The 14,763-nt window shown below is 39.9% G+C and overlaps 1 protein-coding gene across 1 annotated transcript in view; it reads right to left on the bottom strand.

Moving 5' to 3' along the window:
• Positions 1-1,188: 1,188 nt before the first annotated feature.
• Positions 1,189-14,763, bottom strand: part of MSRB3 (methionine sulfoxide reductase B3) — a 297,111-nt gene continuing 283,536 nt past the window's right edge. The window contains exon 6 of the mRNA XM_042781205.1: positions 1,189-1,353. Within this exon, the coding sequence (XP_042637139.1) occupies positions 1,189-1,353 (165 nt within the window). The remainder of the gene's footprint in view (positions 1,354-14,763) is intronic.

Below are 14,763 nucleotides of genomic sequence, written 5' to 3'. Positions count from 1 at the left end.
CTGATCTTAATTATATAGCAGTATCATCATTTTGCCCGGAGAGTGTTGATACATTTTATAAATATTATGAGTTCCATTTTATACATAAAGAAATAGGCACAGAAAGAGTAAATGGCTTGTCCCTCATACAGCAGATTAGTATCAAGGATGAGACTTGAGCTCTGGCTATTTCTATCCCCAACATCTTTCCAGAGGGCACCTGAAGCTTTATGCGTGAGGCATATAAGCCCTTTGGGCTCTGTTTGTTACTTGTAAGTACACTGCCAGATTTCCTGCCTAACACTGTTTATTTTGGTACTTAGGACTTCCTCCTTGGTCTTCTCTGCTTCCTCTTTTTTCTGCTTCCTTGATGCAGTGTCTTATCCCTAATATTTTATATTTCACAGTGCAATTTACCAAAATGCCCTCCAGCTGCAGCTGGCATCAGGTGTGGAGGGAAGAATTTATAAAAAGGCAAGGGCAGATGTTCCTCTTTGTGAACTCTGGACAAAATGGGGCTCAACAGTTTACAGTTGTCTTATATTGCAATGTTTTCAATGGAAAATAAAATAACGACCTAATGGTGAGGTAAAGTTTACTTCTCTGCCACAATACTCGATGCGCCCCCTCAGATCTGGCAGCAATTTAACATAAGGAAAGACTTTAGACCTTCACACCCTTTCAGTGAGAACAAACGACCTTAGCTCAAACTTTCCACAAAACTAAGAAGTCTCATAAGACATCACTCCATCGCTATCTTAGGGAGATCTATACAAACGCCTTTCAGCCCTATGTCTCTCACATCTAAGTGCTTCTAAGCTCTGGTCTCTGTATTGCATAGGAGATGTCTACATTCACGTCTGAAGACCAAGTACCTTCCACCTCTTAAGGGGAAAAAAAAAAGTCAAAATCAGCTATGTTACTTGAATAATATCAAATGGTACTTAAATGGCTTTTGAAGAAGTTTCACAAACCATCTCCATCACTAAAGCTATAAACAGTTCTGGATCTAGTCAATAGCAAAATACATTGGTGGCCAAACCTCTGTTTAAGCAAAAGAAGGAAAAATACCAATAGCACAAAAATGCCTTTACACTTTTTGGAAAAATATATCTATTAAGATAGACAATATTGTGTTTTGTTGTTGTTGTTGTTTGTTTTTTAAAGAAGCTGTGCATTAAGAACACTTGGTTTCTGTTCCTCTCCATCCTACAACTCAGTTTTGTCGGCCTGGGCAGGGCTGACGACGCCACTGCCTCCCTCAGCACCGCTGCTCTCTGCGTGTGTGAAAGACAAGGAAGCTGAGTTGATGCAGTATCTTTTGCCGGTGGGACGAGGTCCATCATCAAAAATGTGCCCAAGGTGAGCACCACACTGAAAGAGAAGAGCAAAATGTAAGGGCAGAGCGTGGACAAGGCAGGCTTTCAGGGAAGCACACATTAAGCTTAAATGGATGACTGGCCTGTGGAGAAATGATGGAGACCATCGCGGATGATTTCTAATCCGCCTGTCAATAGCTGCGAGGATGGTTTCTGGCAGGCTTTGTACCACATGCTGAGGATAAGAAACACTAGAATTGTGCATATCAGAAATCATTTAGCAGCCACTGTATTTTTTGATCTGTGAAGTCTCTCAGCCAGCTGAAAAATGACTGCAGTAATTTTATGAATTGAGTTGACCCTTGATCTCCCCTTGTAAGAAACATGGCAGAATAAAATCTCTCCCCCGCCCCCCCGGTATTACTTCCGACTTTGGACGGGTGGGTTTCAGATATGCAGAAGTCCACTGTAAAGATACCGTTTTAACTGACCCTGATGGAGGTGATGTTTGCTTTCGTGGGCAGTAAAACTTAACATCAGACAAGCATTGGATGTTCTTGGAACCCAGCAAAACAATGGGAAGGCTCCATAGAGTTATGTCACCGTCATCAGGACTGCAAGTGTAGCAAAGAGAAAAGTATCTGGCCACACAATCATTTTTTCTGGCTTCAAATAGGTGGAGTGCCATGCTGGCTTCTTCACCCAAATGAACTGTAATATGTGGAGAGGGAATAAATTCTTTAGCTGAAACCCATGCCACCAACTACCCATACAGCTGAGGAAGGAGAAGAGGCCCAGAGTTCAGACAAAGCAGAATGAGAGATAGTTACGATGATGTTTAAGAGAAATCCTGCCCAGAGACATTTTCTCTAATAAAGCTGGCTCACTGAATAAAGCCCTGCACTAACCGCTCTGAAACCCGCCAGCCACTCCTCGGAAGGAAGGTTGGGCAATCCTACTTCCGTAGTGATACTGCCTCGGAAGCCCAAGGAGGGTCGCTATGAGTCGGGGCGACTCGACGGCACATAACAACAACAACAACAACAACCGCCCTGATGCTAGCTCCGACTCCAGGAGACGACAGAATATGTCACACTCACCACTTTCCCACCCTCTCAGCAGGGACAGGGGTGAAGGAAATGAAATGGAGACCTTGGTGCACCAAATTCTACAGAATGTGAAAACACATCATTCGTAATAAACAAAGAAAACCAAAGCCTGGGGTAAATGTTTCCATTCATTTGTTTAACAAATATTTAGGGAGTGCTTGCCATGTATCAGGCATTGTCATTGCCTGGACTGTAGAGATTCAGACAACGATCTGTAGCCTCACAGAGTTTATAATCTAGGGGAAGAGACAAGGAATACACAAAAAACAAGTGAACTGTAAAATACGCTGCTGTTGTTGTTATGTGCAGTTGAGTCGGCCCCGACTCATAGCAACCCCTCCTTGGGTTTCTGAGGCAGTATTACTATGGAAGTAGATTGCCCAATATTTCTTCTGAGGAGTGGCTGGTGGGTTGGAACCACCAGCCTTCTGGTTAGCAGTCAAGTGCCTTAGGCACTATGCTACCAGAGCTCCTGTAAAATATGCTAGGTAGAAGTAAATGCTAAGGATGAAAAAGAGAGGAAGGTGACAGGAAACATCAGGGTTAGGGGCTGACATTTTAGATAGGGTGGCCAGGGGAGGCCTCACTAGGGGTGACTTTGGAATAAGGACCTGAAGGAGGTGAGGTAGTGCGTATCTGAAAGACAGCATTCCAGGTAGAAGGAAGACCTAGGATTCAGGGAAGAATATCAGACGTATAGATGACTTATTGATTCTTCTCACCAATTTGATATATAAAACAGGGAAAGACAGAAGGAATTGATAATTGATAATGGGGCTAAAATACTAAATGGAGATGGTAAGAGAGAAAAGAGGAAGGGTGCTCATTACAAAGGAAAGAAGTAGATTCTCAGTGTCTCCACTGAAAGTGCCCACCAAGTCTTGAGGGTTCTTTAGTTATTAATAAACACCACACACAGCAACCATGTCTCTATGGTACTTCCATGTGAAAAGTGCATTCTTATTTTACTGCCAACATACTATGTCAGCTTATTAAAGAACCAAAAATGAACCCTGAACTGATTTGATCTATTGCCTGGAAAATATGAAACAGGCCTAAGAAACAAATCTCGCATTATTTTACCACATTCTACGCAGGTTTAGGTAATATCAAAGCTGACAGCTCAGATTGCTTTTCCTTTCTATCAACAATTGCGGCCAAATTTTCAGGCATCAGCAGCTAAGATGCACCAGTAAAAATACATATGCTTACCCAATGGGACACAAGAAAACACCCATTTCTGCCTGCCAAAACAGTCAGTGCACAGGCCAACAGGAACTAGTACTCTCAGTGACCAGTGTGTGTGCACAATTATTGACTGCACATGAGGCTCCGGCCCTTTGATCACTTGGCATCTGAGAGGTGAAGTTTTCACATAAAAGCCTCAGACAGAGATTTTAAAAGAGAGAGAGAGAGAGAGAATACAGCTATCTGGGCAAAATAAACGATATTAATCATCCCTTGAGCATAATTAGAGAACAGTTCTATTTATAATTCTCCAAAAATAAAGCAATATAAAGATACAGTTGAAGCCATTTAAAAGTAAGTTATATGGTCTTCATTTCCCAAATTAGTTTTTCAAAAACCCAAAGTTCAGTAATTTAATCTGTTGAATTGAGTTGGTTTTCAGTCTGTAGTTTCATTTGCTAACTTGTAATCAGCCTTTTGGTTCAACATAAAGTGAAACAACAATTATAGATGTGTACCTAATCCAGGCAAAAGGAAAAGGTGAAGAAGAGAAATTATTGTTAGGCAAAGGTAACAAAAATCATTTGCAGGAAAATATATGGGCTGGGAATGGGCTAAGGAAAGCCTCAGAAAAGGTGTGAGCCCCTAAAAAGATAGTGACGGCTTCATTATGCCTGTCACAAAGTGTTCTGGATGAGTCACACAAGGCTTAGATTACTGAGGAAGGATCAACATTTCAAAACATAGAAAGGTGTTAATTTGTATCTGTGCCACCACATACATGCCCACCCCCATTGCTTGCAAAGCTGCTGGGCCATCTGTCTGAGGGAAGATTTAACCATACAGTGCCATTTATGCTTCCTCCCAGGTATAGCCAGTCCACTATTACCCAGTTTCTTTTAAAAGTCTATAAGCCCTGAAGGCTCCTCTGTGGAAGGGAACGCACATGGAGCCCATTCTTTCCAGCTTCTAGCCCCGGCCGAAGGCTGGGATGATGAGTCGAAGTTGTCAGTGATGCATTGTTTCTTTAGCTGCCTGTGAGCTCTGCCTCCCTGGCCCCAGCCAACTGGCAATATGTTGGGATCTGAGCACACCTGGTTGTAACTGAAACAAACTGGTTGCCCGATGAAGAAATCTCTGAAACCTGCTGTTAATGATTTATTTCAGGGCAGAATCTTAGGTGCACATTTTGAAAGTTGGTTTTAAACAGTTACTTTTCCCCTTTATTTTACAGATAAAATAGAAAGTATAGCAGAACAGTCTAGCCCTCATCCTGAAGAAGCACAAAACAACTGCCCAAAAGAAAAACACTTTAAATTTCCACAGGAATCTCAGCCTCCCACTCAGAAAAGTTGGCAACAAAAGAACCAGTGGAGAACCAGGCGAAAGGAACCCACTGGGGGAGGGGGAAGTGACTGAACATCAAATTTAACATAATTCCTTAAACTCTGACTGCAACTCTCAACTGTGTACATAAGTAACACAAATAGTGTATTCAACACAGTCACATACTTCTGCACTGATGTATTTCCAACTGTCCTAGACAGTTTTCTCCCAGCTATTCCTAGGATGTTTTGGGCTTTATTATTGTCATTTTCTCTTAAGTGTTTGATCTACAAGATGAAGCACTTTCAAAGCAGAGCTTTTACACTTGGGCATATGGGGCAGATGGGAAGGAGAAAACAGTTTGAAGAATAAAAGCAATTTACTTTGCCAGTAGTATTCTGTTTGCTCCCACTCTTATTGAAGACACTTGTGTGTAAGTAGGGGCTCTTTTCCTCTGTGCTTATGATATTATTCTTTTGCCAAAGAAAAGATTGTGAAGTCACCAGTTTAGCATTAGGATTTTACTGAAAGATCAAGAAAAAGAGAGATGGGCTGTGAGTCTGAAATCTTATTGTAACACATGGGTATCTTTAATCATCAGCAATACATGAGTTGTCATCTGCAAAAGATTAATCAAGTTTGGGGTTTTACCAAAAACTGCTTTTTAAAAGTACTCTGTATTGGTGGATACTTAACCCTTCTGTTGACGTAGCAGACTTAGAACAAATTAGTAATGATCTAAAACAAACTTAAGGGATTCTACCATAGACTCCTTTCTTGTATTTGAAATACCAGTGGCATAGCTGCCGGCATTACAGCAGCACCCGAGCCACCACAGTATACAAACTGATCGATGGCGTTTCAAATACCAGCAGGGTCATGCATGGCGGAGAGGCTTCAACACAGCTTCCAGACTAAGACTGGGAAGAAGGACCTGGTGGGTGACTTTGGAAAAAACTGGCAGTGAAAACCTTATGGATAGCAGCAGAACACTGTCGTACATAGTCCTGGAAGATGAAGCCCTCTGGTGGGAATGCATTCAAAATACATCTGGCGAAGAGCTGCCTCCTCAAAGTAGAGTCGACCTTAATGATATGGATGGAGTAAAGCTTTCTGGACCTTCCCTTGCTGATGTGAAATGACTCAAAATGAGAAGGAACATCTGCAAACACCTGTTAATAATCAGAACACGGAATGCATGGAGTATGACTAGGAAAATTGGAAGTTGTCAAAAATGGAATGGAATGGAATGCATAAAGATCAATATTCTAGGGATTACTACTGAACTGAAACCGACTGGTATTGGCCATTTTGAATCAGCCAATCATATGTTCTACTGCACTGGGAACGACAAATAAAAGAGGAATGACATCACATTCATTGTCAAAAAGAACATTTCAAGATCTGTACTGAAATACAATCCTGTCAGTGATAGTATATGTCCATATGCCTACAAGGAAGACCAGTTAATACTGCTATTATTCAAATTTATGCACCAACCACTAAGGAAAAAGATAAAGAAAATGAAGATTTATAGCAACTTCTGCAGTCTGAACTTGATCAAACATGCAATCAAGATGTACTGGTAATCACTGGTAATTAGAATGCCAAGGTTGGAAACAAAGAAGCAGCTTCAGTAGTTGGAAAATACGGCCTTGATGATAAAAATGACATCAGAGATAGCATAGAATTTTGCATGACCTACAAATTAATCATTGCAAATACCTTTTACAACAATAGAAATGGCTACTATACCTGTGGACCTCCCTGGATGGAACATGCAGGAATCAAATCAAGTACATCTGTGGAAACGGACAATGGAGAACCTCAAAATCATCAGTTAGAATAAGACCATCAATTGCTCATATGCAAGTTCAAGCTGAAGCTGAAGAAAATTACAACAAGTCCAACAAGAGCCAAAATACAATTTTAATATATCCCACCTGAATTTACAGACAACCTTAAGAACATATTTGAAGCACTGAACACTAAGTACCAGAGAACAGAGGAGTTGTGGGATGACATTAAGGACATCATGCATGAGGAAAGCAAAAAGTCGTTAAAAAGAAAAAGAAAAAGGAAAAACAAAAACTCACTGCCAATGAGTCAACTCTAACTCATAGCTTCCCTCACTGGGTTTCCAAAGCTATAAATCTTTATGTAAGTAGATTGCCAAATCTTCCTTCCACAGAGTAGCTGGAGGGTTTGAACTGCTAACCTTCTGGTTAGCAGCCAAATGCTTTATCCACTATGCCATATTTTTTTTCTGCCATTAAAAAGAAAAGAGGGGAAAAAAAAAGATGTCAGAAGAAAGTCTAAAACTTAACTCTTAAACGTAAAGAGTAAAGAGTAGTAGTTAAATTGCAGGGAAGAAATGATGGCATAAAAGAGCTGAACATAAGATTTCAAAGGACGGTTTAAAAAAACAAAGTAAAGTATTATAATGAAATGTGCAAAGACCTAGATTTAGAAAACAAAAAGAGAAGCATACATTCTGCATTTCTCAAGCTAAAAGAAGTGAAGCGTTGAGTAGCAATACTGAAAGATTCTTTGGGCAAAAAACTGAACGACATAGGAAGTATCGAAAGAAGATGGAAAGAATATACAGAGTCACTGTACCAAAAAGAAATGGTCAATGTTCAATTATTTCAGGAGGTAGCATATGATAAAGAACTGATGGTACTGAAAGAAGACGTCCAAGCTGCACTGGTGGCACTGGTGAAAAACAAGGCTCCAGGAACTGACAAAATACCAACTGAGATGTTTCAAGGAACAACTGCAACACTGGAACCACTCATTCATCTACGCCAAAAAACTTGGAAGACAGCTCTCTGACCAACCAATTAAAGAGATCTATATTCATACCCATCCCAAAGCAAGGTGATCCAAGAGAATGCAGAAATTATTTAAAAAAAAAATATCATCAGTAACATGTGCGAGCAAAATTATGCTGAAGATAATTCAAAAATGGTTGCAGTGGTACATCAGCAAGGAACTGCCACAAATGGAAGCTGGATTCAGAATAGGACATGGAACAAGGGTTGTCACTGTTGATGTCAGATGGATCCTGGTGGATAGCAGAGTGGAAAGATGTTTACCTGTGTGTAATTGACTATACAAAGGCATTTTACTGTGTGGATTGTTAGAAATTATAGTTAACATTTCAAGGAATTAGAATTCCAGAACAATCCATTGTGCTCCTGAGGAACCTGCACATAGGCCAAAGGGCAGTCGTTTGAACAGATCCAAGGGATACTACATTGTTTAAAATCAGAAAAGGTGTGTGTCAGCATTGTATCCTTTGACCTCACTTATTCAATCTGTAAGTTGAGGAAATACAGACTATATGAAGAAGAATGCAGCATTAGGATTGGAGGAAGACTCATTAATAACCTGGAATATGCAGATGATGCAACATTGCTTGCTGAAAGGAAAGGGGACTTGAAGCACTTACTGACGAAGATCAAAGACTACAACTTTCAGCGTGGATTACATCTCAACATAAAGAGAACAAAAATCCTCACAAGTGGACCAATAAGCAACATTATGATAAACGGAGCAAATATTGAAATTGTCAAAGATTTAATTTCACTTGAATCCACAATCATTGCCCATGGAAGCAGCAGTCAAGAAAGCAAACAACATACTACATCAGGCAAATTTGCTGTGAAAGACCTCTTTAAAATGCTAAAGAGCAAAGACATCACCTTGAGGAGTAAGGTGCACCTGACCCAAGCAATGGTATTTTCAATTGCCTCATATACATGTGAAAGCTGAACAATAAAAAAGGGAGACCAAAGAAAAACTGATGAATTTGAATTTTATAGTGTTAGCAAAGATTATTAAACGCAGCATAGAATGCCAGGAGAACAAACCAATCTGTCCTGGAAGAAGTACAGCCAGAACACTCCTTAGTATCGAAGATGGGAAACTTCCTCTCACGTACTTGAGACACGTTATCAAGAGGGACCAGTCCCTAAAAAAGGGAAGACCCAAAATGAGATGGGCTGACACAGTGGCTAAAACAATGGGCTCAAACATAGCAACAACTGCAAAGATAGCAGGACCAGCTATTGTTTCTGTTCTGTTGTACAGAGCTCTGGTAGCGGAGTGCCTAAGGCACTTGAGTGATAACCAGAAGGCTGCCAGTTCAAGCCCACCAGCCACTCCTCAGAAGGAAGGTTGGGGAATCTACTTCTGTAGTGATACCACCTTGGAAACCCAAGGAGGGGTCGCTATGAATCGGGTCCGACTCGACAGCACATAACACCACCACCAGCAGCAGCAGCACCACCACCACCACCACCACCACCACCACCACCACAGACTCAAGCAGTCATAGCAGCAGTTATAAACAGATCCAAACTTGGGTAAACTCAATAATCTGATAGTTTCCTTAAGATTACTACAAAAAGTTACTTTATTTACTGATCTCCCATTTGCTCCAGATGTAGGGTTTTGATCTGAAGAAGGGAGAAGTCCCCAAGAACTTCCAGGTGGAATTTACTTCACTGAACTGCAGCTAAAATGAAGCATGTTTTACCTCTTTGCACTGAATTTAAACACCTGAAAAAAGTGCAGCTTAACAAGCTGGGGTTGGAGGATCAGGGAGAAACTAATTATTCAGTCATTAGTGAAAGTGGAATAAAAGCAATGTGTTACCAGTAGCTGATAAATGTAGATTAAATACAATTAAGGAAGATTCTTTATAACTAAAATTTTTTCTCTGTAGCCAAGGCAAGAAGATTTGTGTGCCCATCAAAGTGAGCAAATTTAAGATAAAGATCCTCTTGAGAAGAGATCACTTCAATTTAATTCATGACCCCTACACTGGGGTTTCTGAGGTGGTATCTCAATGGAAGTACGTTACCCAATCTGTCTTCCAAGGAATGACTAATGAGTTTGAACAGCCAGCCTTCTGGTTAGCAGTCAAATACCTTAGGCACTATGCCACCAGAGTTCCCATTCAATAATTAGAATAGCAAAAGAAAACATATAATTTCAACAAAAATAAGAATAGAACATAGTAACTTATTTCCTCAGCAAGCTGGAATAATATTGCAGGCAGTGAAGAATTTCTACCACTCTTGCTGTTTTCTGTGCTGTTTACCTTAAAGATCAAGGGGTCCTGGTGGTATAACGGCTGCTACTGAAAGGATGGTGGTTGGAACCCACACAGTGGCTCTGTGGGAGAAAGACCTTGTGATCTGCTCCTGCAAAGATTACAGCCTAGTAAACCCTCTAAGGCAATTCTACTCTGTCACATGGGGTCACTATGAGTCAAAACTGACTCAGGGGCACACAACCACCACCTTAAAGATCAAGGTAATGTGCTAGGTTTCTTACACAAAAATTAACGTAGAAGGATCTGACTACAATATTTCTCTGAAGAGTGGAGATAGGACTGAACCAATTTCTCAGAAAAATTTTATTTAAACATTATTCCCTGAGAAGTCAGATGAAAAACCTACAATGTACAGGAGGTAAGCTACTGGCTCACAACATGTTTACAATTACTACCCAAACATAAGGCCGAGTCTGGTGTCGCAGGTCCTAAGGCATTTGACTGCTGACCGGAAGGTTGGCGGTTCAAACCCACCAGCCACTCTGCAGAAGGAAGACTGGGCAATCTACTTCTGCAAAGATTTACCACCTTAGAAACCCAGTGCGGGTCACTATTTGATGGCAGGGGGTTTGGTTTGGTTTAGTTAATAATATGTTGTGGTCCACACAACTTAAAAACAAAACCAAACCAACAAACAAAAAGAATCCTACCTATTAAGGCAGAAATTAAGGATCAATAGATCAATGAATATTGCCAGGCAAGCAGTCAAGTCTACTAGTTTCGTCCCTGGAAGGTCAGCTCATTTGTTCAAGTTGGCAGTGAAAGGGTCTTCTTGATTAAATAAGACCCTCCATATTTACCTCAAGGAAAAAAGTACTCCACATGACAGGTCCAACTGGAAATGTCTATGAGATACAAAAGCATCCAATAGCTTCTTCAGAACAGAAACTACACTGACGAAATTCAATCCAAAGAAAAATCAAGCCAGGTGAATTCAAAATCTAATCTAATTCTAATTTCAAGAATTTTACAAAGAAGAGAAGCAAATCAGAGAACGTTCCTACACCCACTCACCACCCTAACAAAAAAGAAAGAAAGAAAAGAGAAACAGCATAAATAAAAGGGGGAGAATTTACAGGTAAGGAAGAGAATATACAAACTGAAAGAATATAAGGTTAAAAAAAATTGATAATGGGGAAAATAGTGCTAAAAATGAAACTTGGAAGTAAAGCACAAGTGGTTGCTCTGATATGGAAAATATTAAATCAGTTTTTTTTTCATGTCAAGGTAGATATGATGCACGATAAAAAGGTAAAGAAAAAATGTAAATCAAAAGGAAAACAAAAGTGTGTGGAATACACAAATGGAAAGATGAAGAGACTGGAAACAAAAACATTCAGCACACTTCAGAGAGTTGTTACCATACTTTAGTGGCAGACACCCCGCTCCATCCACACAGAGAAGAGGGGTGCACACAGGCCATTCTTAGGCTGAGGATTTCCTACAGGTGGCATGGGATTTACTTTGTGAAACATGTATTCATCGATGCCTTAGTGGATCAGAAACTTTTCTCTCTCTTCTGTTTAAATTTAAGACTTTTACGAAAGAAAAGGTCAAATACTTTCTAAATATGCTAAGTAAAAGTGTTGGGAAAAGAAGCCAAAAAAGGTCAGTTCACATCACTATTAGGAAAGGACTCAAAGAACTCAAAGTTGTCACCTAGGTATTTAACTAAAGGGCCAAGAGCTATACTTGGTTGACCTTGACATCTTTTATTAATGTTTCCTAACGGCACATAACAACAACAACAACAACAATCCTGGCATAGTTTGTGAATTTCCTTCCTCTTTCTTGTACCTAAATTACAAATTACTATGTTTCACCCTACACAGAGTTACCTTTTTGGCAAATATTTTATATTACTGTGTAGATAATTTGTGTGGCAATTAGAAAAACAGCATTTAAAATTCAATTGAATTCAATACCGATTCACATTAAACTAACTGCTAGGTAATCATGGGGTTTTCCCCACTCCACCCCTTGCCCAAGTTGAATGTGACTTTTTAGGAGAGTCTGGTTGGTTGGTATATCTATCTATCTCAATCAGAGTTCTGTAAAGAGTTCTGAAGCCAGATGGCCTGAATTTAAGTCTCAGCTCTGCCACTTAAATCTATGTAAATATCCACAAATTAATTGACCTCTTGTGCCTCAGCTGCCTCAACTGTAAAGTAAAGGAAAATAACAGTACCTATTTCATAAGGTTATTGTGGTCACTCAATTGTGTGGATCATAACAAATTATGAATAATATTTTGAAAAATGGGAATTCCAGAACACTTAATTGTGCTCATGTGAAACCTCTACATAGACCAAGAGGCAATCACTGGAACAGAACAAAGAGATACTGTGTGGTTTAAAATCAGAAAAAGTGTCCATCAACATACTTATACAATCTGTATGCTGAGGAAATAATCTGAGAAGCTGGACTATATGAAGAACGTGGCATCAGGACTGGAGGAAGACTCATTAAAAAGCTGCAATATGCAGATGACTCCATTGATTACTGAAAGTGAAGAGGACTTGAAGCACCTACTGATTCAGATCAAAGACAACAGGAGCCAGCAGTATGGGCTACACCTCAACATAAAGAAAACAAAAAAATCACAACTAGACCAATAAGCAACTCATCATAAATGGAGAAAATACTGAAGTTTTCAAAGATTTCATTTTACTTAGATCCATAATCAATGCCCATGGAAACAACAGTCAAAAAATCAAACAAGCTCTTGCTATGGTGCTGCATTAGGTTTGTCATCATCTCACCACTGGACTTAAGACAGCAGCCAGTCTTCTTACCTGCCGACTTGGGTTCACCAGCCCCTGCAACCATGCAAGTGAGGAGAATGCTCCCGATCTACCCATGGACTTGGGACTTGCCAGCCTCCTAACCTCCACCACCAGGAGGCAGCAACTCTGCCCACACTACCCAGCCACACCTGTGTCTCCTGCCATCCAACCAACTGGGCAAGTACCACCAACTATGTCTCCATCATTTCATCAACAACAGATGGCAGCCAAGGTCAGCCCAGCCCACCCACAACTGCTCTACACAACAGCAAACAGAGAACATGCACGGTATCATCCCCTACCTAAGTGCTGCCAAACTAGTATATGGTGTAGCACACTCACCCTGCTTACCTGGATACTTTCTTTTATCAAAACAAAATAAAGCTAAAAACCTGAACAAAACACACCAACATGTAAGCATCAATTAAATACAAATACAACACCACCACAATGTCTCAGAAAAAACATAAAACCTTAGTACATACAAAGAAAGAAAATATTGAGTACAGCTCAAACAAGGGACCAAAATACAGAACGTGAAAACATTCCTGAGGAGGAAACGGTATTGGAACTACATGGTAAGGATTTCAATGGCTTGAAAGAGCGATCAAGGAAAGCACAAACAAAATCAAAGAACACACAGACAAAGCTCTAGAAGAATTCAGGAACACAATACAAAAACAAATTGACAAAATAAACAGAAAATTAGAAACCACACAAAAACAGAAGATAGAAGTTCAGAAGATTAATACTAAAATTTCAGAAATAGGTTAATATTTTGCTTGGAAGGGCAAAGAAATAATACTGAATCGATGGAAAATAGAATTAGTGAAATTGAAAACAAATCTCTTAATGCTAATTTGGTAGTGGATCAGAAAAAAGAACAAAGAAAGCTTAGGAATTATGTGAGAACCATCAAGAAGAATAACTTACATGTGATTGGAATTCCAAAATGAGAAGAGACAAAAAAGAAAAGAAAAAAAAATCACAGAGAAAATTGTACATTTGTTGGAAGAAAACTTCCTTAATATCATGAAAGACAAGAAGATGTGCATTTAAGAAGCCCTATGAACCCCAAACAGGATAGAGCCCAAAAGAAAAGCACCAAGGCGTATCATAATCAAACTTTTCAAAACCAAAGACAGAAAGAAAATCCTGAAAGCAGCTAAGGGAAAAATGAAAAGTTATCTACAAAGGACAACCAATAAGCTCTGATTCCTCAGCCAAAACCATGTAGGCAAGAAGGCAATGGGATGATATATATAAAACCTGAAAGAAAAAAAAAATGCCAACCAAGAATTAGATATCCAGCAAAATTATCCCTCAACTACAGTGGCAAAATTAGGACATTTCTAGATAAACAAAAATAAGGGAATTTGTAAAAACATGGACTAACCTTCACATAATTATTTGGGTGAAGGGAAAGACACCTAAAAGCAGGTGACCAGTTTTCCTAAGGAAAAGGAAAACAACGAGAGGTGCAGAAAATTACAGACAACAAAGGTAAATATTATTACATACACAATAATCAATATTAATCTTTGATGGATATATAGGTGAGCTCTGGTGCTTCAGTGCCTAAGACATGTGACTGCTAACTAGAAGGCTGGCACTTCAAACCCACCAGCCCCTCCTCAGAAGGAAGGTTGGGCGATCTACTTCCGTAGAGGTACACCCTCAGAAACCCAAGGAGGGGTTGGTACGAGTCGGATCCAACTAGACAGCAGTGTGTTGTGTTGCATTGCGTTGCATTGCATTGGATACACAGGTACATGGGCAAGATGACTGGGTATGGGTAGGCAAACATGAATATATGTATGACCATACATAAGTTTGTTGTTGTTTTTGTTGTGTGCCGTCAAGTAAGACCTGACTCATAGTGACCCTTCCTTGGGTTTCTGAGGCAGTATCACTACAGAAGTAGATTGCCC

Source organism: Orycteropus afer, unplaced genomic scaffold (assembly GCF_000298275.1).
Source record: "Orycteropus afer afer isolate SDZICR_OR568_19922 unplaced genomic scaffold, OryAfe1.0 scaffold00097, whole genome shotgun sequence".
NCBI lineage: Eukaryota > Metazoa > Chordata > Mammalia > Tubulidentata > Orycteropodidae > Orycteropus > Orycteropus afer.
Note: the sequence above shows the minus strand (reverse complement) of the source record. Positions and strands in the feature narration are given on the sequence as shown.